General features: G+C 42.4%; 2 protein-coding genes across 14 annotated transcripts in view; one reads left to right on the top strand and one right to left on the bottom strand.

Moving 5' to 3' along the window:
• GREB1L (GREB1 like retinoic acid receptor coactivator) overlaps positions 1-24,063 on the top strand; it is a 136,930-nt gene extending 112,867 nt beyond the window's left edge. For 8 of the 11 annotated variants that reach the window (XM_061448684.1, XM_061448690.1, XM_061448687.1 and 5 more), the window contains 15 exons: positions 602-941; positions 5,044-5,159; positions 5,535-5,779; positions 6,723-7,276; positions 7,824-7,926; positions 11,521-11,676; positions 11,886-12,025; positions 14,421-14,582; positions 14,927-15,134; positions 16,117-16,282; positions 17,239-17,466; positions 18,450-18,591; positions 19,501-19,701; positions 20,826-20,964; positions 21,362-24,063. In XM_061448684.1, the coding sequence (XP_061304668.1) occupies positions 602-941; positions 5,044-5,159; positions 5,535-5,779; positions 6,723-7,276; positions 7,824-7,926; positions 11,521-11,676; positions 11,886-12,025; positions 14,421-14,582; positions 14,927-15,134; positions 16,117-16,282; positions 17,239-17,466; positions 18,450-18,591; positions 19,501-19,701; positions 20,826-20,964; positions 21,362-21,525 (3,064 nt within the window). In that variant the 3' untranslated portion in view covers positions 21,526-24,063. The remainder of the gene's footprint in view (positions 1-601; positions 942-5,043; positions 5,160-5,534; positions 5,780-6,722; positions 7,277-7,823; positions 7,927-11,520; positions 11,677-11,885; positions 12,026-14,420; positions 14,583-14,926; positions 15,135-16,116; positions 16,283-17,238; positions 17,467-18,449; positions 18,592-19,500; positions 19,702-20,825; positions 20,965-21,361) is intronic. The other 3 variants (XM_061448691.1, XM_061448689.1, XM_061448686.1) reach the window with 1 other exon arrangement.
• Positions 24,064-24,613: 550 nt separating this feature from the next.
• ESCO1 (establishment of sister chromatid cohesion N-acetyltransferase 1) overlaps positions 24,614-27,013 on the bottom strand; it is a 32,401-nt gene continuing 30,001 nt past the window's right edge. For all 3 annotated transcript variants that reach the window (XM_061448701.1, XM_061448702.1, XM_061448700.1), the window contains one exon: positions 24,614-25,604. In XM_061448701.1, coding sequence (XP_061304685.1) covers positions 25,457-25,604 — 148 coding nt within the window. In that variant the 3' untranslated portion in view covers positions 24,614-25,456. The remainder of the gene's footprint in view (positions 25,605-27,013) is intronic.

The following is a 27,013-nucleotide window of genomic DNA, read 5'->3' as shown; positions in this document are numbered from 1 at the left end:
TCTGCATATAGCTGTAATGAGAGAGAAAAGAAGTATTTGCTATGTAAGTTAAAAGGCAAAATGAATGTTCAGATTTAGCTCAGAGCCAGCAATCCCTATTGGTAACTCTTTCTGGTGAGAAGCTGAGAGGTGTGAAATTATGAAGTATTACTCCCACAAACTACTTGAAGCAGAAATGGTCCTCGAAGTTCTTCTAAGGAAAACCTGTGGTCAGCAAAGCAATTATTAGCCTGTGCTGTTGGAGTAAAGTGGAAGCGAGATGCTCCATCTCTGGCAGTGTTGAAGGCCAGGCTGGACAGGGCCTTGAGCAACCTGGTCTAGCGGGAGGTGGCTCAGATGAGGGTAAAAGAAGTCTATTATTCCTGTCACTTGAGCACAGGCCTTGGCCTTTTACCTTCTGTATGTGGACCATGTTATATTAATTTACTTGAAACACATATTTTGTGCAAAATTATTGTCCATGAAGATGGAAGGCTTCATTCTTTGAGCAGTACTGAAAAAAAATAGGCGCTTCTTTACCACACAGTCCTTTTTTTTGGCCAATTTTCAGACATGACTGTGATTTTGCATGTGCTAACAGAGAACTGTTATCTCCTCAAAGGTATCCCCGGCTGCACAGCATGGTCATCCGTTGCTACCTTCTCATTCAGCAGTATTCCCAAGCTCTGATGGCTCTCACAACCATGGCCTCACTAAGAGATCACAGCACACCCGAGACACTCAGCATAATGGATGACCTTATCACTTCTCCAGGAAAGGATAAGAATGGTTGTGGCCACATGCTTGTCATTAGGGTGCCATCTGTGCAGCTCGCCATGCTGGCCAAGGAGAGGTTGCAAGAAGTAAGAGACAAGTTAGGTCTGCAGTATCGTTTTGAGATCCTCCTTGGGAATCCTGCCTCAGAGCTGACAGTCGCGAAACACTTTGTGACACGGTTAAAGGTTAGCAGAAACTAAATAGCTGTTTGTGTATCTGTTGTAGTCACCTAACTGTTGTACATGTTTTGCGTTTATTCCCATGTGTTTAGGTTAACTGTTCTCTAGGAAAAGGGTGCATGTTCTGTATCTGTCTCCACAGAAGTATACTGTACTTTTTATGAGCATAAATAATTTAGAAACTTGGAAAAGCCCTGACTTGTTACTGGTGTATGAAGTCAAACACTGGATATTATCTCACTTCTTAAAGCTGAATTATCAGCATGAGTCAGATAGGGTTCATGTCTGAAAGGAGAGTGCAGATTTCCATAGGCAAACTAATTCTTTTCACCTACTTATCTGTCTGTCTAGCGTATCTGTTGTCTGCTCTGTCCATCCATCTTCTGCCCTTCTGATAACTGGTAAAACATGCTGTTTGACATAGACTTCTTTTCTCAAACCACTGCATGCTGAAAAGCTTCTTCTGCCCAACAAATATGCACCAGGCTAAACTTTTGCATGGGTTTATAAGAGCATGGTTCAACTAGCCAAACCCACTTCCTGAATTAACCTCACTACATTAAAGCAAAGCAAATGGATTGCCTGCCTTAGGTACCAGCCTGAAAGTAATACTGTTTCTCTGTCTGATCCTTGCTTTAAGTCTTACACAGAGAATAATTTTCTGTTTCTGCTATGAGTTATGCAGTATATTCAAATCCATGCAGAAAAGGAATTAATTTTGTGAGCCTTTCTTAAACTGCTTGCCTACAATCAAAAGCAGATAAAATGTCCATTAGGGAAGCTACCACCTCTGCTTCTCAAACCCTGTCTGCAGCAGGAGAGGGTAGAGAGGAAAGCAGTAGCCGTGAAGGAGAAAATGACATGCGGGTAGCAGCTCTGTGCTGCTGGGATTTTGTTTATTCACTAGGTATTAATTCCAACCTGAAATCATTCTGGACTGTGAGTCCTGTGAGGGCATCTCTGTGGCCCTTTGTGTAAAGGGTTGCATCCCTTACACATTGCTGGAGCAGCCTGTAAGTTCATTGGAGCAGATCAGCATAGAGTGTGAAGCTGTTCTAGGTGAATATCTATGTAGCCATTGATCTGGAATAGAGGAATTTGATCAGGCAGATAATGAAAAAAATTCTAAATCTTCTTATTCCTTTCTCCCAGAACACAAGATGCTTCTTTGGAGTAAACAAAGCTGTAGGATTCTGGACTTGTTTCTTTACTTGCAGGTGACTAGAAAAAAAACCCACTCAGTTCTGAAACATGCATATAAAGGGAGTGAGGAGAGGAATTCAGTTGCTCAAAGATAAGCCTGTAGTGTCTTTTTAGGCGAGTTACCTAGGATTGGGTATTTCAGAATGATGAAGGTCACCTGTGAGTCTTGTGCTGGGCTGCCATATCTGCTAGTCTGGTGCCTGGGATAATGTGGGGTATCTGAAATGGTGTGAGCATATGTTTGTGCAACCGATTCCCATTATAAAATTCATCAGACATGCTCCCATTGAATTTAGTTTATTGCAGGCAGTTTTGATATAGTCTTTCTGTGCTGTTTGACTTTTCTCCTGGTGGAGGGCTGAAGGTGGGAGACTAGAGCAAGTGGGGAACTAATTGCTGCCTGCTTCTACTGTGAGCACCCAGGCCATATTTTTGGCCAAGGGGTACAATATTGGGCTAGTAAGTGCTTTCTGATGAGACTGAAGCTCAAAATGCTGCTTCCATCAATAACAGGTTGCAGCGCGGATGAGACTTCGTCATGACCTTTTTCAGGGGCAGGGAGGGAAAAGTTACAGCTGTTAGTGACCCCGGCTGAAAAGTTTGACTTAGCTTAGCTTCTCCCTAAGAGGGCTTTAGCCGTGTGTGTGGTGCTACAACAGGGCAGGGAAGTTGGGCAGCTGTCTCTACAGTGCTGGGAACTGGACTGTTCCCTTCTCTGTTAGACAAGCCTTCTAGCTATCCAGATAGGTCATTCCTCTCTATCTGGGAGCCAGTCTTCAAGAGAGGTGATACACCCAGAGGTACAGAATGAAAGAAGAGATGAAAATTTAAATAACTGTTTTGTTGACCAGGCATGCTGTCATGTCATACCCTTTAAGCATAACAAGAATCAAACCATTTGGGAGACGTTCAGAAGAGAGGAGCCCAGAGGACTGCAGCTCTCTGTCCCTCATGAGTAAGATGATCAAGAAATGCATCTTCTGTATGCAAGTTTAGAGCTCAAAGCCTCAGGCACTCAGGCTTCTTTTTAGGTCCTTAGGCTAGCGGAAAGAAAACCAGCTTTGGATGTGTCTTTCCCTATTTAAGTGTCTATCCATGCACTTTTGCAGAAACTTCCATTGTTGGAGAGGCAGGGTAGCACTAAAGTTCAACTAGACTAAACTTGCCAAGCCAGAAAATCTCTCTCTGCTGCCGAGGCCGCTTTACTGAGCCAGTATATGTTGTTAGAGAGTTGGAATAATAATTTCTTTTTGTAAACATGTTATACAGAGGATGCTGAGATCAGCAAGGGAAAGAAATCAAGAGTGGGGAAAGAGAATAGAACCATAGCAGAAAAGGCGAGTATTACTCTAACCATGTTCTTAATAAAAATCGTGAGTTATTTTCAGTGGAAATTTTCAGAAGGTCAGATGACACATTGAGCCATTGATCTCCTAGTGAATCCTCCTTTTCAATCCCCTTCATCTGGCTGAGATTACTCACAAACCATGGCCTTTCTGGAGAAAAGGAAGGGTAAGGATAGAAAAGGTCAAGGGAAACGTTGAGGCTAGAAGAATCAAGAGGGAATTCAAAATAGAGTTCCTCATGCACAATGTGTTTTCCACCAATCCTGCATAAGTCTTATTGGGCTGTCAAGACAGCTGCGCCTTGTTGTCTTGCACATCTGTGCTAAGAAAAGTGTTATATATATGTATTATTTTTAATGGGCAGTTTGAGTAATTTGGGTTGCTGTCATGACTTGGCAAAGTAGATTCTGTGCCTGAGCTACACAAGAGTCTTCTCCATGACTGATTTTGTCCATTATTAACAAGAAAAAAGGATAAACTTTTTTCCAGCAGTGTGATATGCTGTAGCTCAAATATTTGGTGATTCTGTAATGGTTAGGGCTTAATTTCCTTGTCTAGAGAGATCTTAATGTTTGATCAGCATGGAAACATAGTCTCTGGGTTATATGGAAAGAGCATCTCTGCTGATCTGTCTTGACTGGTCAGTGATCTAAGAAGCTGTGTTTTTCCTGGCAGTACCCATAATGTATTCACAGGAATGGTTGGATAGAAGCCTGCATTTTTGCATTTCAGCTTTATTTAAGATTTTGGTATTGGCAGAGGTAGAATGGCTTGTTTCCTTTCTAAGGGAGAGTCTCTGAATCTTTCAGTTTTACTTCCTTTTAACAGTTACTGTAGGGTGCTGTCTTAGTCAAAAACTGGCTTTATCATTTGGGCACTGTGCAACACAGCAAGAAAGATGTTATCGCTCAAGGTAGAGCAACGTTTTTAGGAGGCTGCATCCAACACAGAGAACACACATGGGCTCATCCAGGGCCAGAAAGAACTGAACCAAGGGGTCTGAAGGTTGGACATAGGACCAGCCTTTCCAATGATAAGGGAAAATGGTGTAGTTTTGTGGTCTTGGGCCTTGGTAGACTGTAGGTAAGGAGTCCTTTCTTGTGGGATTACCTCCAGTGAAAGGGAAAATGTTTTTGTTTTTTTTTTTTATATACTCTTCCATTATGTTGAATAATTTAGCAAGGTTCATTGAATCATTTTCATGTTTCACTTGAAGGTCTTACTGTATCCTTGTATTAATTTCAAAGAACTTTCGTCTGTACCAGCTTGAAACTGAAGGCATCAACTGCACTCTTCTCTGACAGACTGCACTAATACTACACCAGATGTATGTTTCCAGCACTGAATAACATATCCTATGCATCCTTTTGCTTTGCATTTAATGCTTGGCTAATGGTTGGCTACCAGCAAAAGTGCATGCCTGTACCTAAGGTCCCCTTCCTGTTGGCTGTCAAGTAAACAAACAGTGTATACAGAGAAAAAGTACAAACTAAAAAAAACCACCACAGAACAGTATGTGAAGGTCATTTAGATGTGATTGGAATTTTCTCTGTTCACAGGCTTGGAGGGGCAATGAGCAGGAAGACTGGATTCCTCGCACCTATCAGGATTTGGAAGGTTTACCTTGCATTGTTATTCTAACTGGCAAAGACCCTCTGGGAGAAACTTTCCCCAGGTGCTGTTATTATTCTTGTTCTCTAACATGTTCAGATAAGCTGTAAGGTGGAGAAGTGGCTTGATAACATCTGGCTATTTTTTCACTTAAAAAATTGTATTTTAGAAGACTTTATTTGGGAACAGTTTAAAATTTTGGGAAGTGCAATGTGAGCAAAGTACAGCTGCTTTGTGAGAACTATAGTACTGTTGGGTCAGTTGAATGTTTGTGCAAAGTACCAGGGAGCATAACTTCTGTGCTGAATATTTTAAAAGAATTTTATATTTATTGGCTAATAAAATTATTTGTGAATATTTAATAAGCAACTGAAGATAGGGGTATTCTTCAAAGTCAGAGAAAACAAAACTTTCTTTTTTCTTGGGTTGGGTTTTCTAGGTCGTTGAAATACTGTGACCTTCGACTAATTGACTCAAGCTACTTAACCCGGACTGCGTTAGAGCAAGAAGTAGGTTTGGCATGCTGTTACGTCTCGAAGGAGGCAATTCGAGGGCCTGTTGTAGCTCTTGACCTTAGTGAGAAGGAGCATGAGAAGGCTAATGGTAGCGAGAATGAGTCTGATGAGCTGTTGATAGACTTGGACCGACCCCAGAGTAATAGCAGTGCCGTCACTGGAACGTCAGGTCAGTTATTCTGCTGTTGGTCTGAAAAACAAGTCTTCATTCCTGCGTCACTGGAAGTTGAATGCAAACACTGAGATGCAGGTTGCTTAGCTGCGTCCTGCTGCAGGCTACACAATGAAATGTTAGCCGCAGATTCTTTCCACAGTGAGCAGTTTTCCTGTCTACCACTGAAAGAGGATGCAGTGGGAGGATGGTATACCGTAGCTGTATTACAAGCTAAATCACTTGTGATTTTTGTTTTTAAACTTACATTTCATGTTTGTTGCTAGTTCTGTCCAGTGGATCCTGAAAAGATCTTAAAAATCAGAGTAGAAATGGAGGCTGTAAAAATTTAACAATAGAAAAATGCTCTGGAACTGCAGGGGTAGCTATGGGTGAGGATCAGTATTTGCCACCTTGTCAAGACCAGCACAGTGGCTGGGTCTTGCCCTACCTCTTCAGGCATCTGTGGAGCCTCATCTCCCAGCAAGACTTCCCTTCTTTGCATTCTTCAGCACCTCTGGGTCCTTCCGTTTGTTTCCCTATGAGTTTGAGGTATTGAGATAGCAGAACTATATCTTTGCCATGCACCAGATCTTTCCATATGCTAAATAAACCTGACTGGTATGGAGGAGGGAGCATAGCCAAGTTCCCGTTAAAGTTGCAGTGAAACAAATACTCTGTTTTCCATAGGAAGTATGGTCAAGCTGATCTATATATACAGTGGTATGTTATACTTGAAGTTTAGGAAGTTGAACCATGAAATTCCAAATCCAAAGGCTGTTGCCTCTCCAGCAAGAGGGGGACAGATAGATGTCAATGATTTCTTTTCACTGCCCTAAGCCACAGCAGCACTCACTGAACAGAAGTATTTGTATGCTGGGATTGTCCCATAGATCAGATGAGTTCATGATTTTCTTATGCTAGCCGGTGTCTGTTCATTGCCTGCTCTTTGTTTCCCCAGGTTCCCTGGCTGACAATGGCGTGAGCTCCTCGAGTGCTGCGGACAAGTCCCAGAACCAAGCACCATCACTTAACTTTCAGACTGTGGCGCACAGCTCAGTAGATGAGGGAACTTTCACAGCTGGAGAGACCCTGAAACAAGAATGTGACTCCCTGGGTAACCAGATGGCAAGCAGCACCACTTCAAAACTGTCATCACTGTCTTCGGTCTCCCAGACGTTCCGGTGGCCTGCCCACTCGGCCAAAGACAGCAAGGCCCTCCGTGCTGCACTGCCGCGCATTGTCATCCTGTCAAAAGCTGCCTACTGTCTCCTGAGCTCACAGAAAAGCGGGAATTTACCCTCTTCCTCATCCCTCCTGCCTCATGCTGATGTGTCTTGGGTAGGCTCTCTGAGGCCTCTGCTTCACAAGGACATGAGCAGTGAAGAACAGTCCCTCTACAACAGGCAGTGGACGACAGCCCGGCAGCACCATGCAGACTTCAGCAATCAGGGTGAGGCGTCTGGCTCAAGGAGTTTTCACCCCAGGCGGCTGCTTTTGACAGGACCACCACAAGTAAGAGAACAGTTCCTTCCTCTTGCCTTATTAGCAGGACTGGAGGACCGATCATGAGGACTGCAGATTGTACTGTAAAGGCACCCTGCAAGGTTGCATGCAGTAATGTATTTTGAGGTCAAAAAATTAGTCAAATTTTAAGGTTAAGTCCATGCTGGAAATGGTAGGGAGAGGAAGAGTAATGCTGTATGTCATATGAGGAAGAGTAATGCTGTATGTCATATGAGGAAGAGTAATGCTGTATGTCATATTTTAGCCTAAATGAAATACATGTGGATGGCACTGGGTATAAAATTGCCATGCGCAATCAATAGGGCAGCAGTTATCATTGCCCATCTCCCTGCATACAAAAATGATACTGGCTGTGGGTCAGATTGTGCTCCCCGATCAACTTTGTATAGTCTTCAGCATAATGGGGAATATTATGTCTTGTTATGTTTTTAGGCAGAGGTAGAACAGGGTGAGCCCAAAGACATTTATCTGAAATGTACCCTTCCTTCACGTTAGTCTCAGCTGGGATTTAGACTTCTTTCCATCTCTGGCTCAGGTAGGAAAGACTGGCTCATACTTGCAGTTCCTAAGGATTCTCTTCCGCATGCTGATCCGGTTGCTGGAAGTAGATGTGTATGATGAAGAAGAAATTAATGCCAGTAAGTATTTAGTAATTGTTCTTAATACACATTATAAAGAGCCTCTCTTACATAGTATTCAGCAGTGACAAATTTTGAGGCTCACAGGAAGACTATAAATTACACCTACCACTTGTCATGTCCATTAGTGTGTAGCCAGACTTACTGTAGGTGTCTGTGTATATTTCAGTATATATTAATAAAAATGTAAATTTTATATTTGGCTTAGCCGAGAGCTATTATATGTATTTTGGTTTGATATACTTGGATAGCACTAAAATGAAAGTGAACACAGAACTGTAAATGGGTAACAACTGCTCAGAGTATCTCTCCTGGCTAGTTTTTAAGCACCAGTTGCTTTTAAGCAGAGAGGATATTTAACAGCTGTCTGTTTCTGGCTGAGACATTACTGCTACTTATGTTTATTTACAAATTAAATGCAAGTTTTCAGTAAGACTGTTCTCTGCAGTTTACAGATCTTACACTGAGGAAAAAGGGGAGGGGGAACCTCTTTGGATTTGTGCTCATTTGTTGGCTCTCATGGATCCATTAACTGCTGTGGCAGAACTTTGCCTTTAGAAGCCCAAATCCTTTTAAAAGTTAGTCCTCTTCAGGGTGCTATTTACACAACTCTGTGCTTTTGTAGTGAAGAGAGCTCCGTGGTGCATAAATCTTATGACCATTAGACTAGCATCCTGAAAATCCCATTCTTGTCAAACCTTTGACAAGACTAAGGATTTTCTGAGCAGAAATACACATATTAAATTAAGAACAAATATATTTTTCTTTGATTTGGAGCTCTGGGGGCTGTTATTCCCCTATTATTTGAACTAAAGTACCCCAGAAACTTAGGATGATAAATGAAAATGTAAGAGAAGTTGTGCATCATGCTGTCTGGGTTGTTGCGATCACAGCAATGTGTCACACCCCAGCCAGGAATGCATGGAACTCCATCAGAAGAGTAGTTCGGGTTTGTCTGGGTTTTTGGTTGTGGCTTTTTTTAACTCCCACTACTTCTATTGGAATGCTTTTTCAGAGCCCTAGCATTCTGGTGATTGAAAATACTATTTTATTCTCCAAAGATGTTCCTGTCCCCGTTATAAATGTTCTCTTTGGGACCAAAGAAAATAATAATGTAAACTAAAATACTTTCTATCTTCTTTGACGTTTACTTCTATGGTGTAGTCAGATAGCAGCTTTACCATCGGTCATCATTCATCTAGGTGGCCTGGGTCTTCTTACAGGATCCTCACAAATGACGGGCTCTCCATTCTCCATAGTGGCTCCTTGCCTGCACATCTATTTTCAGTTTATCCTTCTGGTACATGGGTGACCAGAACTGAGTGTGGCGTTCTGTGGGATACTTAGCCAACCCAGTGTACTTGTGAGTTGGCTCATGTATTTCCTTGCATCCACTGAAAGTCCCATGACTGATGAAACCAATGATTGCACTTGTCTCTTCCATTCTCCCATTTCCCTGGCACTGATATGTGGCTTGTACTTGTGGGTTCTTCTGCAACTCAGTTGTTTCCAACCGAGGTGCCCACATCCTGCTGCAGAAATGCCTGTTATTAGTCCTTGATCGTACATATTACTCATATTTTTAATGTTAAATATCACCCAGTTTCTGTTGTTACAGTTTTTGAGGGCATTGAATTCTTTGTGGATGGTCTTTACCTCCTTCTCCGTATTGACAATGACTCTCAGAATGTACCATTGGCAAACTTAAACCAATGGGTTTTTTTTGAGTTGGTTACTTTAGAGGAAATATTAAACAGGGTGTCCCTCCACTGATCCTTTACCTTCATTGGTAATCAGCATCTGCCTTAATGCTTACAGTGTTACATGCTGCCATCTTCTGTTTAATCAACTTTTTCAGTTTATGGACCATTCACTGTCTCCACCTGTATTAATAATTTGTCATGTAGTATTGTACTAAATACTTAAGTCCAGACGGATAAGATGTGTTGTTTTTCCTTTGTTCAGAGAAATAGATGCATCATAGCTGTATAATGAAAGTTACACAGGGTTGCTTTGGTTAAGCCATGTTTTTGCATTTTTCATTTACTTCAATGTCTTTCATAACTCTCCAAGTTTTGAATATTACCGAAGTCAAAGTAATGGACCCAGAGCTCTGTAGATTCTTGTGTCTCCTCTTGAATGGTGATAATATATACTTAATGCTTGCATTGCAATCAGTCTCCTGCCAGATGTCACAAACCTGTTCTTTCAGAAAACTGGCATGGAGATTATTCTTTCTCTCTGTTTCAAGTGTGTATTAAGATGTCAGTTTTGTTTCTGTCTTGGCCTATGGTAAACCTTTTATTCCCTTGAAAATAGAATCATCAAAGTAAAAAAAATTAAAAAATGTATTTAAATTTATATAGTTGAGGTGATATAGCAAATAAAATGATTGGTTTTACGCACTTCTCTGAGGTCTACCTCAGCTTGACATTTGATAGAGCTTTTTTTGTCACACACTTGCTGATGTTTAAGACAAAACTTCATTCACTAGTGAGCTTTTTCCATTCTTCATACACTTGGTTGGTTCTTAGTGTCTTTCTGGTGTAGTCCCTCTGAAGCCTCTTCCTCCTTGTGTTTTTATTTTGCTTGATATGCTGGTTACTGGTTGGTTGACAACTGCAATTCCAAGAAGTCAGTCTCATTCATGGGCAAGTCCTTGGGGTTCTCAGGCCAGCCGACTTAGAGTGAGCTTTCTCAGGATTTTGACAAACTAAAACACTTCACCTGACCCCCACCGGATGGTAATTTGAGTGAAGCACAGTGCCAGTGAGGTTAATGGCCTCTGAACCGCTGCTGGCTCACTTCCTATCACATCAGTCAGGGCAGGGTGTGCCCATGCTTGTCTGTAGACCCAACTTTCATTTCATCTGAATTTGCTTTTCTAAAATCAGTGACCTCAGTTACACACTGACTTTTGTGTGCTCTGGCATCTTATTTTAAACTGAATCATCTCATGTTCAACCACAGTTCAAAGCTGCTCTCCTTGGCCAGTGCTTTCTAATGTTCTCATTACGTAAACTTGATTTTCTACTTCAGATTTCTCTCTGTTGGATCAAAGAAGTTCCAGTTGGTCCTTGCTGGCCACATCCCATTCTGTAACAGAAGACTGTCTCTTGCTGTCTTTATCATGTAACACCAGGTACTAGTTCATAAATGCGAACAGCTTCTTTCTCTTTGCTTCCTTCCTTCTGCCTTTGGATACTTTGCTTCTCATTTACCCAGTGCTCCTCATTCCATCACAGAGAAGACCCAGATTACCCCTGTATCTTCTGCGCAGATAGGGCCATTGATTTGAGCATTTTATGCTTAAACCAGAGTGACTTATACCTCAGCAGCTCAATAAGGAGCAGAGCAGGGGGAAGATACCTATGAGGCTTCTTCACCTGCATGCAGTTTCTAAGGAATTGCCATTTCTTTGAAATGGTTTTGTGTGCACTATAGTTTTTCAATTTTGGCAATGTATATGATGTTCAATGATGATATCTCTGTGTGCACTTGTGTGAGTTCCTCTGCAATTGTAAATCAGCAAACATCATGTAAATGCCATTCAGTGGGTGTCTGGTGCTGCTTACCTCAAGTGTGTTGTTGCAGATCACACAGAAAACAGTGAAATTACCCAGTCTAGCAATGACCACTGGCCGGACATTGAAATCTTCAGCAAAATGTCTTTTGACCTGAGTGTACATGACCCCAAGTACAGAACTGTAAGTCCCGTATACACGGAACAACTCTCAAGAGTGAAACAAGGTGGGTAAAATGTAGAGTTTTTTAGGAATACTTTACTACAAAGAATCAGTTCTTATTGGTTCAGTTGAACCTGCGAGTTCTCAAGAGCCTTTAATCTCCAAAATGACATGGAGCAAAACGATTTGTGTGTTCTTTATGGTTGTTTCTGGGATCACATTTCACTTTTTAACACTTGTAAAATTTCTGTTACTGTTTTTCTTTGTGCACAGAAACAAGCAAAGAAGCCAAATCGGAGGAACCTAAGAAAAGGGAGACTGTGTCCATGATGTTGACTAAATATGCAGCTTACAATACGTTCCACCACTGTGAGCAGTGCCATCAGTATATGGATGTCAATCCTGCTGTACAGGTTGGTGTCAAGGTCCAAGGGTAAACTGCATCATGGAGTTTTCTGTGGTCTCTCCAAGTGTAGGGCTCTGGTGTCAGCACTCATGCTTTCACCTTCCCTGAGATGGAATTGTTTAATTTTTCCATTCTCAGGGGAGATATTGAGATACAGACCCCGGAGCATCAACTGTGTCTGCTGCGTTCTGCATGAGCAGTTCTCCTCTCCTACTGCCTCTGACAAAGGGTGAATGTTGTGACTAGTTGTCTCCAGCCTAAGCATTATTCAGCCTGCCCAGAGGGTTCGCAGTATCTCATGGGAGAGGACTGTAAAGTTGAGGTGCTTGTCTTGCTCAGGTGTCACCTGTGATGGGAGACTGGAAGGCCTGCTTCTTCCTCCCTTTGCATGTAACTGTGCATGCTTCTCAGCAGTAGCTTGTGAGTCACTGGACAAAACTGATAATTTTTAAATGTTGAGTTAAAAAAACTTTTGATCTCTAAAACAAACAGTTATGCTCATAGGAAACTGACAGGTAAGATTTATCCTGGTTAATAGCTCAGACATAATTCCTTAACCACCACCAACAGCTTACATGGAACTTTCTTATCTCAAGTAATTCTTTCCTTGCTTGCTGATCTTTTCCAACAGCTTGCTATTAAGCTATCACAGTGTAGACACACTGACCAGGCAGTGTACAATGTCAGTTACCTCCGAGCAGCAGCAGCAGGTCTGATTTAAAACTCATGCTTCATCAAGTACATTGACACAAGCAAATCCTCCCAAAAGACATCTGTTGTTCACTCATCTTTATGCATGTGGTCAAACATAATGAGCAGTAATAAATACAAACATCTACTTGCATGTGTGTGAGTTTTGTATATAGAATTACAATTGAACTCAGAGAAATTACACATCCAAAGGGGAGTCATTGGATAGAAAGCATTATGAAGGAAGATTCTTAAATGCTTTAAGAGAACCTAAATAAAGCTTCTTTCATTTTTCACATTACTTAGGCTAATTACTTCAATACTTTAGTAAAGATTATAGAAAGCTGACTGCTAAGAGTGAATGATTTAACCTTGTAGTAAGACAAATGCTTCTGTAGAATGAAATCTTATCATATATGTAGGCACTTTGTATACACTTACATAGATCAGTGAAGCACTGTGCAAGCTTAAGCTCACCCAAATTCTTCATAGCCTTGCTAATGGTGTGGTCTGCTTTGGTCACTTAGATCCTTAGAAGAGTATTGCCACAGGAAAAATAGCATACTAATGCAGCCTTGCTGCTGCTAGGGTATCTGAATGTCAGTGCGTTCTGCTGTGGAGCAGCACGCACACAGTACACTGTTTTTTGAAACTTTTGGGAAAAATTTTTGGACAGTTTGTTGCATAGAATCATGTAAATCACAGAATGGTTTGGGTTGGAAGGGACCTTAAAGCTCATCCAGTTCCAACCACCCTGCCATGGGCAGGGACACCTTCAACTAGAAACCAGGTTGCTCCAAGCCCCATCCAACCTGGCCTTGAGCACTGCTAGGGATGGGGCACCCACAGCTGCTCTGGGCAACCTGTTCCAGTGTCTCACCACCCTCATTGTAAAGAACTTCTTCATACTATCTAATCTAAGTCTCCCCTCTGTCCGTGTAAAGCCATTTCCCATTGTCCTGTCACTACATAGCATCATAGAATAGTTAGGGCCAGAAAGGACCTTAAGATCATCAAGTTCCAGCCCCCCTGCCATGGGCAGGGACACCTCACACTAAACCATGTCACCCAAGGCTCTGTCCAACCTGGCCTTGAACACCGCCAGGGATGGAGCATTCACAACTTCCCTGGGCAACCCATTCCAGTGCCTCACCACCCTCACAGTAAAGAACTTCCTCCTTATCTCTAATTCAAACTTCCCCTGTTTAAGTTTTAACCCATTACCCCTTGTCCTGTCACTACAGTCCCTAATGAAGAGTCCCTCCCCAGCATCCCTAAGGCCCCCTTCAGATACTGGAAGGCTGCTATGAGGTCTCCATGCAGCCTTCTCTTCTCCAGGCTGAGCAGCCCCAACTTTTTCAGCCTATCTTCATATAGGTGCCCCTGTAAAACATCCCTTTCCAGCTACTCCTTGTAAATATTATTAAATCATTTCCATCTCAAATGGATTTGAGAAAGGTCCACTTTGGCCAGACTGGTTGGGTACAGAAAGCTGACTCTTTTAATTGCAATGTCAGTTACATACCTAAGTAATGTGGACGGTGGTAGAGGAAAATGAGAATATAATAGAGTTAACTTCAGTTACTGAAAGAGAATATTTTGGGTGTTCTTCTCTGATGGCTTCCGGTATTGGGGCTGTAAGGGCAGGTACCATGGGTGCCTTATGTGCTACCTGCTTGCAAACCTTGTATTTTTTTTTTCTTTGTATACAGATCTCTGACTCCACTCTGCATGCCTTCACGTTTTCATCCTCGATGCTAGGAGAAGAGGTTCAACTGCATTTTATAATCCCCAAGTCCAAAGAGAACCATTTTGTCTTTAGCAAGCAGGGAAAACAGCTAGAAAGCATGCGTCTCCCACTAGTTTCTGACAAGGTGCGTGTGCTGCTCTTACCCATCTGCTGTCTGCATGTGCTGAATGCAGTCAGCTTGATGGAGATTTGCAAGTCAGTGGTAGGTGGCTGGGGGTGGAGGGTGTATGTTTTCTTTTTTATGTGTTCCTTTTGTTTTAATGTCCTTTGCATAATTCTTGCCTGACTGTCCTTAGAGCTGGAGTTTTTGGGAACACAATCATCCCATTTTGCATTCCTAGTGTCCAGTTCATTTGTGTTGCAATGATTAATAATCTTAAAATCCAGTATAAACAGTAAATAAATAAAGATCCATATCAGGAATAACCTGCTTTTTACCTAATGTGGCCAAAATACCTTCTGTTCCAGCAGAATTTGAATGCAGTCAAGAGTCCTATCTTCACTCCATCAAGTGGACGTCATGAGCATGGCCTCTTGAACCTCTACCATGCCATGGAAGGCATCAGCCACCTTCACCTCCTTGTAGTGAAGGAGTATGAAATGCCACTGTACCGTAAATACTGGCCCAACCACATCATGCTTGTCCTGCCAGGCATGTTCAACAATGCTGGCGTTGGTAAGAAACACCATCAACGCATTGCTGTGAAGATATTAAAATCCATGTTGGACAATGTGTATCATGTGACTGAAGGAAACATTGCAGCAGGTCTTCACATTCGTGCTGTGGTAACAGCAGCAATATCAGTGCAAAATTCAATGGCGTGTAAGAACTGCTGTTAGGCATGTGGAATGTACGGTTGCATTGATCACTGCCTTCTCAGTTTAAAATCTGATGGTTTATAGGCCACATTCACTCATTTTACACAGTCCTGCTGTGTGAACACTCATTCTAGACATTTTACATGTGATTTTTTTCAGATTGTAGCTCCTTTATTTAGCTGAAGCTAAATATTAACTATAGCTGAACACTGGGGGCTTAAATTCGGACTTCATTTTCATGGATGCTGAGTTTTTTCCTGCAAGAACTTCTAAGTAGCTTTGGTTTTAGAATCTCAGGCCTTTCGTGGTTCAAGTTACTTTATTAATGCCCACAAAATCGTGTTGTGCATAGTCTCTTTAAAATGTCCAGTCTTCTTGGTATCTGCCTGCTAGATTTACTCATGTTGAAAAAGAGACATATTGATTTCTTTTTAAAATAGAAGAAATCTGGAGAGGGACTTTTTACAAGGGCATTTAGGGACAGGACAAGGGGGAGTGGATTTAAGCTGACAGAGGGAAGATTTAGATTAGACATTAGGAAGAAATTCTTCACTGTGGGGGTGCTGAGGCACTGGCACAGGTTGTGCAGAGAAGCTGTGGCTGCCCCATCCCTGGCAGTGTTCAAGGCCAGGTTGGATGGGGCTTTGAGCAACCTGGTCTAGTGGAAGGTGTCCCTGCCTATGGCAGGGGGTTGGAACTGGATGACCTTTAAAGCTCCTTCCAACCCAAAACATTCTATGATTAGTAAAAGGGTAATGACTGCAGATGTTGATATAACCTTTCTCTGGGAGGAGAGAGTGACAAAGTCTAATAAAGGTCTCCTGTTGGTATTTTCTCAGGTGCTGCAAGGTTTCTTATTAAGGAGCTTTCCTACCACAATCTAGAACTGGAACGGAACCGCTTGGAGGAACTGGGAGTCAAGCGCCAGTGTGTGTGGCCATTCATCGTGGTCATGGATGACTCCTGCGTCTTGTGGAACATGCACAGCGCCCACGAACAGTCAAGGTAAGTAACCACCCAGCACTGGGGTCTCTGCTCTGATTCAGCACAGACAGCAGCACACCTGTGACTTAGGCTCATGTCTAGCATCTGACAGGGTATAAGAGACCAGATGACTGGAAAAAACTGGGCTGCTGGTACTGATAATGTAGTTGAAATATTGCTAAGCAAAAGCAGCTTTCGGTAGTGGCTTTGATGTGGTAACATTAGGCTGCCTGTCCAGAGGGCCTCACGGAAGACATCGTTCATTCAATTGTGACTCAGATAGCTCAGGAACTGTACACCTACACGTTAGTGGTGTTGTCTAAAATGCACAAAATCCACTCTTTCACTCAGAGCAGTAGGAAGGCTCTAGATTTGTCTTGTTGACCATCCAGCCTCCTGCTGTTGAACACTTCCACCTGGCTCTAGCCTTACATTCGTGTCCCACAAGCCGTACCATTAACAAACCTCTGCTTGTGCTTGCTCTGTTTAAAGCCACTCTTGTTTTTAGTGGCTATTTGAGTGATTTCTCAATATGTTACTTCCATGATTTGGTTTGATTCAATATACGTTTCTCAATGAAAATAGTTTATTTTGGGAGCTTTAGCTTTTTAGGAGGCTTTAAACTCCTGTCCTTCTCAGTGCATGTGCTGTCCATTATGGAGAAAATAGCCTTCCAAAAATGGTGCATAAAGCAATTCCTTTTCCCTTTCTACATTGCTGTGTAAGACCTTATTCTGCTGAAAGGCCCATTTTCTTATAATAACTAAATTGATGGGTAAGATTAGTTGGCTATTTTTTAACAGATCTGCATTAATATATATATTTTTACAGTATCTAAAGTAAACACTCTCAACTGTTAATGGAATTTCTTTGTTCTTTGTGTATACTTAAATGTGTATATATATATATATACACAGTGTATATTATATAAAAATCATAAGCATGGTTTGTATGTGATGTATGATCATGTTTTGCAGCCAGTCGCTGGAGCCTGGGGGTTCCAGCAAGAATGTGTCGCTGAAGAGTGTCCTCCAACACATTGAAGCCACCCCCAAAATTGTTCATTATGCAATATTGGGTGTTCAAAAATGGAACAGCAAGCTGAATGCCAGGAAAGCAAAGGCTCCATTCTCCAGGTGCCATGTGCATGACTTTATACTGCTCAACATAGACCTGACCCAGAATGTGCAATATGATCTGAACAGGTAAGCAATATATATATATTTGAGTGAGGAACTGTAGCCTGTGAAAGCCAGTACCTAAAGAAGGCCTATAAAAAATTTAGGACAGGCATATAGTGACAGGACAAGGAGAAATGGCTTTAAACTGAAAGAGGGGAGATTTAGATTAGATATTGGAAAGAAATTCCTTACTGTGAGGGCGGTGTGATAATGGAAGAAGTTGCCCAGGGAAGTTGTGGCTGCCCCATCCTTGACAGTGTTCAAGGCCAGGTTGAATGGGGCTTGGAGCAATCTGGGCTGGTGGAAGGTGTCCCTGCCTGTGGTAAGGGGTTGGAACTGAAAGAGCTTTAATGCTCTTTCAAACCCAAACCATTCTGTAATAAGCTGGAGTCTGGTGTGGCTTATAGAGCTCTTGATTTCACATTCTCTGGCCAGTTGAATCATGAGGTGGGAATCAGCCCACAGAAGTGAGCAATTACATCATAAATAGCGCAGGATAAATGTTACTTCTCAGCTGCTTTGTCTCCCATAGCCAAATATTTGTCAAAGCCACATTTATCCCGATTCCAGTTCATCAAAACTTATGTTATATAAAACTGGCTTGTTCAAAAATGGAGTTTGGTCACTGCAGAGCTGCTCTCAGTTCTAAAATATCTATTAAAAGAAGTGCTAAAAAGAAAGGGAGAAAAAAGGAAAGGGGAGGAAATGATTGATGTCAGCACATGATGAGGATGAGAGGGCTGGCCAGGTCTGGTATTCGGGGAAGAAGCATACAGACACACTGAAAAGGGAAAATTTGTTTGGTTTTAAGATAACCACTGCTGCTTTCCTATACTGAAGGAATGAGTCTTCAGAGCCGTGTAGAGAATTTGTATAGGCACCATATCAGACAGTCTCCAAAAGCCTCTGCTGAGCCCGTTCCAGTGCATTTCAGCAGCAGTAGGGTGAATATTCATACACAGCAGCCACACTGCTGGTTTAGTGATGATCTTGTGTTTAATGTCTAGGTATTTCTGTGAAGATGTAGATTTCAATCTGCGGACGAACAGCAGTGGCCTCCTCATCTGCCGCTTCAACAACTTCAGTGTCATGAAGAAACATATTCAGGTTGGAGGACAAAAGGACTTTGTCGTTAAGCCAAAAATCGTGGTGAGTGTGAGTCTATGCTCTGTCATACGGAAAGGGTAAAATCAGGACCTGTTTCTCCTAGGAATAACAAATTCTCTAGCTTTTTAGATTTATTGGGTGTTTATTCGACAGCTGACATACCACAGGCAAGTTGTATTGGATCTGGGTTTATAAACTTAAGCAGAGCCACAAGTTTCCAGTGTTTTCTGGTTTGTGACTTTCAGTCCTTGTACTTGCTGACAAGAAGAGACCTGAGGACGGGCACTGAAAATGGGAACCTTCTGAAATCCAGCTGAGAAATACAAGTATTCATAACATATGAGATCATGTTACACTTTTGCCAGCTTTAAACAGAAATATACTTCTACGGGTTGATTTTAATCTGGGAATTTTACAGTTTGTGTTCCTGCTGGATTTAAACACATCCCACACCATCCCTCTTAAAAAATGACCTCCCCGTTTCAAATTTAACTGACTGAACCCTGGATTTGAGTTTCTGGGAGGTCATTTTCTGAATTTTCCTCTTTTTGTGGTTGCAGTGGAATCTGTAGTGATGGACTGGCCTGTGAGAGAGCACCACAGAGAACTTTTTCTGTGGATGACTCCGCACAAGGAGGATGTCATTTAATTTCCTGTACTGTCCAGGAGTAAGGCAGGATGAAGGGTGCTGTGACAGTTTGAACTCCCTATCTTATGTCCCCTCTTCAGACAGGCAGATACCCACAGAAGTACTTAGCAACCACAGAACAAAGAGTTCATTTATTTCTGTGCTGTGGTGCTACGTCAGAATTGAGTGGGGAGTTTCGATTCTTCCCCCAGCTTTCTCTCTCTTCCTGCCATGTCATGGTGATCCCTTCCCCAGCTAGAGGATCTCCTGCAGAGGAGGTGCACTGAGCACGTGGGTTAAAAGGGGCTCTCCTTTCCTTGCAGGTTTCGGACGGCCTGGCACCAATAATGCCTCTTCAGTACGTCTGTGCTCCTGACAGTGAGCATACCTTGTTGGCAGCCCCATCTCAGTTCCTCCTGGAGAAATTCCTTCAACATGCAACCTACAAACTCTTCCCGAAGGCCGTTAATAACTTCAAGAACCCGGTACTGGCCATTGACTGCTACCTGAACATCGGGCTTGAGGTACAAAATACTTGAAAGGATGATGGGGACAAGTCAATGCAAACCTTTACTTCAGCACCCTTCTGGTGTTGAAAACCCCATCTTTTTATGAACCCTCAGCAGCCAGGGTAGTGTTTGAAGGCTGCTCTCAAACAGTGAGACTAACTCCACTGGAACAGCTGGTGATAAAGCCTCCTAGCTGGCTGGTGTGGGTAGAGACCAGTGGTCTGCGATGGCTTGATGTAGTTTGCAAGGAAATTGGACACATCTATCTCAAATAATATTTCATATGATGCAACCCCCCCCCCCCCCCCAGTGATGCTGTTCTTGATAGAGCTTGGTGTGCTGCATAGTCTGTACAAAAACTATCCCCTCGGTTTTTTAGGTCACTCTCTAGCATACAGCTTTTTATTATCTGTGTTTGAGTTGTCCTTGCAACAAACTTGGTTTGGCTGAGAGAGTTTCTGATGCAATCCTTGATTCATTATTGTGAAGCTCACCCTTTGTAATGCAGCTCTCCTTTCAGATGCCTTTCTTTTTATGAACCTGGGTTTCTAGTGAAAAGTATGCAAGTATGTCTTAGATGTCTGTAGGTAGGGCGACCAGTTTGAACTGACTCTGAAGTGGGATGAAAGCCTAAAAGGGCTTTGTTCTGGGAAATTTTATGGAGGTCAGTGACAAGATACAGGAAAAAACCCTTTGATACAGAACCATCAGAGCACTGAAACACAGGGGCAGGCCAATGCTGGGAGCCACTTAGGTGATGCTTGCTGTCAGCAAGAGAAGACGTGGAGGAGCTCAAGCCTCAGCAGTTGCAGTACTCATGAAATTGCTTACTGTGGCAAATGTCTCCTTATTAGAACAACCTCAAAAATCTTGACAGCTGTTATAATTCATATAGAAGCAGAAAAGCAAACTGACTTACAGAGGACCCTGAAACAACATGTTTCAGTGGCCAAGCTGAATCTAGAAGTTTGTCCCATGTGTTATTTCCCAGGTGAAGTTTGCTCAATAGTGCATTCTCGTTGGATTATGTTTTGACCAGCCCTAGCTGACTTGCCTGTTATCACTAAGTTATATTCCATTCCACTTAGTCATCCTTTCTCACCCAGGAGTACTTCCTTTCTTTTCTCCTTCTGTTTCAGGTGGCCATATGCTATATTAGCTCCCGCCCGCACTCAGTCAACGTCAACTGCGAAGGGGTGTTCTTCAGCGGCCTGCTGCTCTATCTCTGTGACTCCTTTGTTGGCGCAGACCTCCTCAAGCGGTTCAGGTTTCTGAAAGGTAATCTTACGGCTTTGCTGAACTGTCTGGGTGCCTTCCTGACAAATAATAACACGGAGAAAAAAGGGAAGGTAGAGGCATAACCAGCTTCGTTAACAGGTCTGGAACTTTCACAGTTAGCGCTGCCCTTGTTTTCAAAAGAAAGAGGTGCAGTGTTTCTTTTGGGACTGTATAAAATTTCTGTTCCTGTCAGTAGTAAGTGCAGGTAATTGAATCACAGGGTGGTTTGGGTCAGAAAGGACCTTAATAATCACCTAGTCTTAATTAACCTCCCCTGCCATGGGAAGGGACAACTTCCACCAGACCAGAGTTCTTTAAAATAGCTTAGGAAAATTACTGAGAAAAACATCAGACTTGTTATTGTACCCTGAGAATCTCACATGCTTTTCACTTGAAGGTGCCACCCTGTGTGTCATATGTCAAGACAGAAGCTCCTTACGGCAGACAATAGTCCGGCTGGAGCTGGAGGACGAGTGGCAGTTCCGACTTCGAGATGAGTTTCAAACTGCTAACAGTAGTGATGATGAACCTCTCTATTTTCTTACTGGACGCCATATATAAGCTTCGCTAAGACACCGCTAACAAAGAAAAAAGAACTTTTTGTTTTTAAAAACAAGTACAATCACTGTGGAGCAAAGTGCAACCAATATTTATCTAGGCTGCTTGAAAGGATTCCCTACAATTCTGAAGTAGGCTTTAGTCCTAAGGCTAAATTTACCACATCAGTTATGATTTCAAGGATCCTGGATTCCAGTTATTTTCATGTCAGCCATAATGGCTGACCCTGATTACGCAGCCAGCCAAAATGTAGGATCTGAAAAGAGAACATAATTCAGTTGAAGAAGAATCCTTTCTATATTCAGCTGAGGTAGGGGAAGAAGAAGCTGCTCTGGGCAGCTGCCAACTTGAATGTTACATGAAACGCAACCCAGCACGTGGCGTTTATTGAAGCTGTATGGAGGAGAGCCCATCATGTCTCTTCAGCTCTGTGCTGTGGTACAGGAATACTCAGGGGTTTGAAACTACACTATAACATAGATATTTGTATTAAAAGGAATAGTCTTGTTCTCTGTGCAGTGTTAGCTGAAAATCTGTAATTGTGTATGTATTGAAACTGTCCTTGGCAAAATTTCCACAGGTGTTCAAAGTTTACTACTTGAACCTGAACAAATCAGCAAACCCGTGGCAGGCACTGGGCACCCCAGTTCTCCTTAGCAACCTTAGTCACCCCATTTAGGCACCCCCTCCTCAGCTCTGGTGACAAAGCAAAAGGCTCCTCATAGCTGCTCCCACTCAGTTAGAGTAACTCGCCAGCAACTCGCCTACTGTTCCTCACTCTCCTCAAGCATTCTGAAAACCTGTGGGCTGTCCTCCTTTGCATGTGGAAATGAGTCCTCCTGTACATTGGTGCCTCAGTGGTGGGCCATATGTAGCTCACTCACCATGTACTTTTTGCTCAACTCCAGCTGGCTGCAGCGGCAAGACTGGGTCTGTCAAGTTGTACCTATTTGTGAAGCAGCATACCAAGAGATGTGCAAGGAGGGCAATGTGCCCAAGCTGGATCTGAGTGAACCAGAAGGTATCCCACAACGGTGCCAGGGGAGGGTTGGGACTGCTCAGGAGAGATTCTGTCCAGAAGCAAAGGTCTTGGAATCCATCACCTGACAACGTCAGCCTTTCCTTTTTGTTTCGGTTACCCTCTGTAAATAGTGGTTGTAGCTGTAGTTGCCCATTGTTCTACTTACAGGCATACTGCTGATCCCTGTGAAGTTATTCTGGAATGAATGCAGTGCAGCAGCATTTGATTGCAGGGTTCAATTGTAACAGTACTCTTCTGTTCATGCTGTTAGCATGAGCTACCCCGCTGAGGTTTCCATACAGAAAAAATGATCATCCTGCACAAAAATATTCCTGCACGTCATGACCCCTTCATTAAAAATAAAACCTCAGCCTGTTCGGAACAGCATTTCAGGAATATCAGTTGACTCCCCCGAAAGCAATGAAATTAGCACGTTGTCATACTTGGTGGTTTTTTAAGCATAGTGTTAACTAAGCAACTTTTTTTATCTTGTGGAAAGAGATGTTTACAGATGAAAAAGCATAATATATTTGCCGGAGGCCAAAGGAAAATGGTTTGCGTATGTCTGTGTTAACGTAGCTTCACTCTGATGCTGTAAATTTAGCAAATTTCTGATGGGCAACCCATTTCTGTAAATGTATTTTTAATTTTCCTTCAGACACAGCCTGCCTTACCTGTTTTAACACTCAGAAGAAGGATGAATACGAAAGATACTTCTTGAAGCTTTTGATACACACCTGAATGTATTCCAGTAGTTCTGGTTTTGCCAGAAGGGCTTAGGCCCAACCCCAAACCTTAGCGTGGTGTAGAAGCATCAGGTATTACGTGTTCATAAATGGTTTCATTTTTGTTTGTCTATTTGATGTTTGCACTAAGTTCTTAAAATTCCAGGTGCTGAAACTACTCCAAGGAGTTAGCCCTCTGGTGAAGCAGTGCAAAATTGTCCCTGAGGCTGAGAATGCCACCAGTCAGGCAGTGTATTTGCCTGCCTTTACCAACTAATAGTAAACCTATCTCCTTAACTCTCCCCTGTGTGGAAGTGAGGAGTGTTGATAACACTCTGGCCAGGGTGCCCTGAGCCAGCACTGGAGGGGGAGGCTTGTCCCCCCCACATGCTCCAGCATTATTTGACACCTAGCCCATCGCTATTCCAGTTTGGTTTTACGTCTCACCCTCATGGCCATCCCTATGAATGTATTCCATTGGCCAGCGTTATACTTTACCTGTAGATGTTCTCGTCTATTCACAGGTTAAATCTGAATGTAAACTAAGATTTAAAGAATCATATGCAGATGCTTTTTTGCTTAACTTATGTAATTGCTTTTTGCGACTTTTGGAAGAGGGTTAAAAATGTTGCTTTCCTAGTGTAAAGTTTTCTTAACCAAAAACTTGGTGAATTTAGCTTCACTAGTCAGTCTACCTCATGTTATTGTTTATGAACTGAAACTGTCTGAAGTTGTGGCTATGGTATGTTTATAATGTGCTTTCATTAAATTTGAATATATTAAGTTACCAGTTAAGACTGCCTCTCTCTCTTAACTCATGCTCCTGCTTTCCAAGCCCTCTAGGCAGGGTCACCATTGGATTGTTAGTGAACCTGCATAACTTTTTTAACAAAGCCCTTCAGGGTCTCCTCACAACCCCCTTGAGAATGACAATTCACCACTGTTCTGCTACTGCAGGTGTAAGTACTCCGAGCAGCAATATGGAGGTGGTGTGAGCTCTTTGCCTTACCCCTAGGCCAAGGTTAAGGACAGCACAGCATGAATCAGTGTACCTGCACTGCACATGGGTTTCAAAATTAAACAGTGAGTTTTAAATTTAGTTCAACCTTTCTCATCAGGGTTTTAAGCTGTTATTCAAGGCTGAAGGCATCACCTCTCACCTTACTGTAAGTGCTGACATTGGGCTCCTGGGGCACTGATCTGCAAGTGCACTGTCACAAAGGGAAGTCTGTGTTCTCCAGAGACTGCTTCAAAACACATGCTGCCATTAGCCACTAGGGGAATATTTCACAGGCAAAAGTAAGAAATACACTGAAGATTCATTCACACTTAGTACCATCCAAAGTAACTTGAAAAAAAGCTATCAAGTATTTTATTTTTAACCTATCTACATTATGTACAGATCAAGAAAGGCCACAGCAGTTTTTCAACATACAAACCCTTTAAAAGAGGAGATTTTGAACGAGTGACAAGTATCAAGGTGAAGTCCACTAACAAAGGGATATACCCAGTACAGAACTTGAAGGAAAAGGATGATTACATCAGTCCCTGGGGCTTTTGTTCTGCCTTTTACCCTACACCTCATCTAGGGGAGAAGCAGCAAGGTGGGGTAGAACAAGTTTCCAATGCTGCTGTCACCTCACAGGCTCCCTCACACCCAGCTGGGCCCAGCACAAACCCCAGGAACCATCGTGCAGTCTCTGAGGGCTGTCACCCACAGGGACTGCACTGGAAAGCTTCTTGCCTCAAGGCAATTGGGTGTATCCTCCAACTCTGTCCAGCCAGCAACCCCTGCTGGAAGGGTGGCAACAGACCAGTGCTACAGCACCGACACATACTGGTATATCACCGTATTAAGAACTTCAGCATGTACTCATCAAGGAGGCTAGAGTCTTTGCATTAGTTTACAGTCCACTATGAACAGTTTTCTGCTGCATGTAAACATGACTAACTAGATAAAATACAATCAAACTTTTGCAAAAGTTAATAAAATATCTTTCTTTTAGAAAAAAAAAGTTAGCCTATTACTGCATTGTTTACAATTTTAATAAAATAGTACAACCTTTCGGTTGTTACCAGTCCTGAGTTCACTGTAGTAAAAATGGCCCTGGCTTCTGCTGAAGGTCTGCACCCACCCAGTGCGTTTGGCAGAAGTCTCCCGATAAAAACAGAATTCCTTCGGGAGCAGTTAAGTCTGGTGCTGTCCATTGAGGAAGTTGTATACCAGGAACTGGCCGGTGCCACAGTACTGTGTTGCAAAGAGTTTTCCATCAGGAGTGGGGTCAGAGAAAGCAATTTCTTCTTTACTTAAGTATGAGCCATAGATGAAGTTGCTCCTGTTTAAAAGGAGAAGAAAAAAGAAAAAGACATTACCCTCAGGGAATAACACAGGAATATTTATACTATTAGACCACAAACTGTTAATTGTCATGGACATTCAAAAGAAAGAAGCTCTATTAAGAGGAGATCGCTCCATTTATACCAATCTCCTCCTTACAAAGGGCAAGGAGGATCACTTTTCCTGGAAGGGTTTTTATAAGGTTTGGCATTTTAGAAGAAACATTTGTATAGAGCAATTATTTGTGAGTTGCGTCAAGAGTTCAATTTCAGAGTTGAAAAAAAAACAAAGTCTGAATTCAGTCCAACTACTTCTTCATAGAAGAGAGACTTCTGGGACTATGACTACAGTCACTAGGAACGGAAACACAAGTTGGGCTGCTTACAGAGGGGGCTCAAAGGACCTGATGAAATTGCAAGTCCCCTGTCTGAAAGAAATACTTGACATTTGGATGTGAGCACATCTTGGGTTAATTTAGAACATCTCAGAACACAACCTCAAGGCATAATTCACATTTTCAGTAATAACTACATGAAAACAAGGACTGAGTTTGCTTAACTTCTTCCTGAAAATATTTTATGTATGTTTTATTCTCTTTGAAGAAAAAGAACCAAGGGTGCCATTGAGCTTTCCTGGATGGCTACGTGAACAAAGTTAGAAAACTGATCTCAAGCTCTGAGACCTTGATCAGGGGAAGGAGGAGGTGACGTTCATCCTTGAAAGCAGAAGAAACTCCCATTAAGTTAATTAATTCTTTTAATGCCTATAAAATAAACTTACATGTATTTGCACAGAAAGTATGAACTTTGATCTTATGGGTATTTCCATTAAATCTTGAGGGAAGGAACAAAATCCAGCTTTATTCCCTTCTCTTTAGTGTATTTGGGAAGATGATGTTGCAAGGTTCTTAAGACTTAAGTTTTATGACTCCAGGTCAGCTGTGAAAGCTTGAGTGAAGCAGGGCAGACATTCTCAGAATGGACTTCGAAGTCAGCAAGGACACCTTCAACATTCTGAAGTCAGGACTGAGCTGCCAGAATCATCCTGTCCAAATTACCCTTTGCTATGAAAGACATTTACACTGAAGTTTCTCTCAGCTGAGCAGATATAACCACTTACTGCCATCAAAAAGCAAGTCTCCTCTCCTTTGCCTTCTGCAGCCTTCCGGGCTCCTTTATTTACACCAATTCTAGAGCTCATCAGTCCTTCCTACAAACCACTAGAATTAACACAAAGCTCTTCTTGGTGAACCTGTTTTCTACTAACGTAGCTATGAGACAATGGAAAGCCAACAAGCACCAGAGCATAGCAAAAGGTAAGATGCAGCGTACAGCTGAGAGGAAAATGACCTCAGTAGCTTCAACGAGCTATTAAAATTGATTCTAAAGATCCCTTAGTGCTAGATCT

This window comes from Pezoporus flaviventris, unplaced genomic scaffold (genome assembly GCF_033815535.1).
Source record: "Pezoporus flaviventris isolate CSIRO_AGI_PZ_B2104156 unplaced genomic scaffold, CSIRO_AGI_Pfla_v1 ptg000007l, whole genome shotgun sequence".
NCBI lineage: Eukaryota > Metazoa > Chordata > Aves > Psittaciformes > Psittacidae > Pezoporus > Pezoporus flaviventris.
The sequence above is the reverse complement of the archived record's forward strand: the minus strand, read 5'-3'. Positions and strand labels throughout refer to the sequence as shown.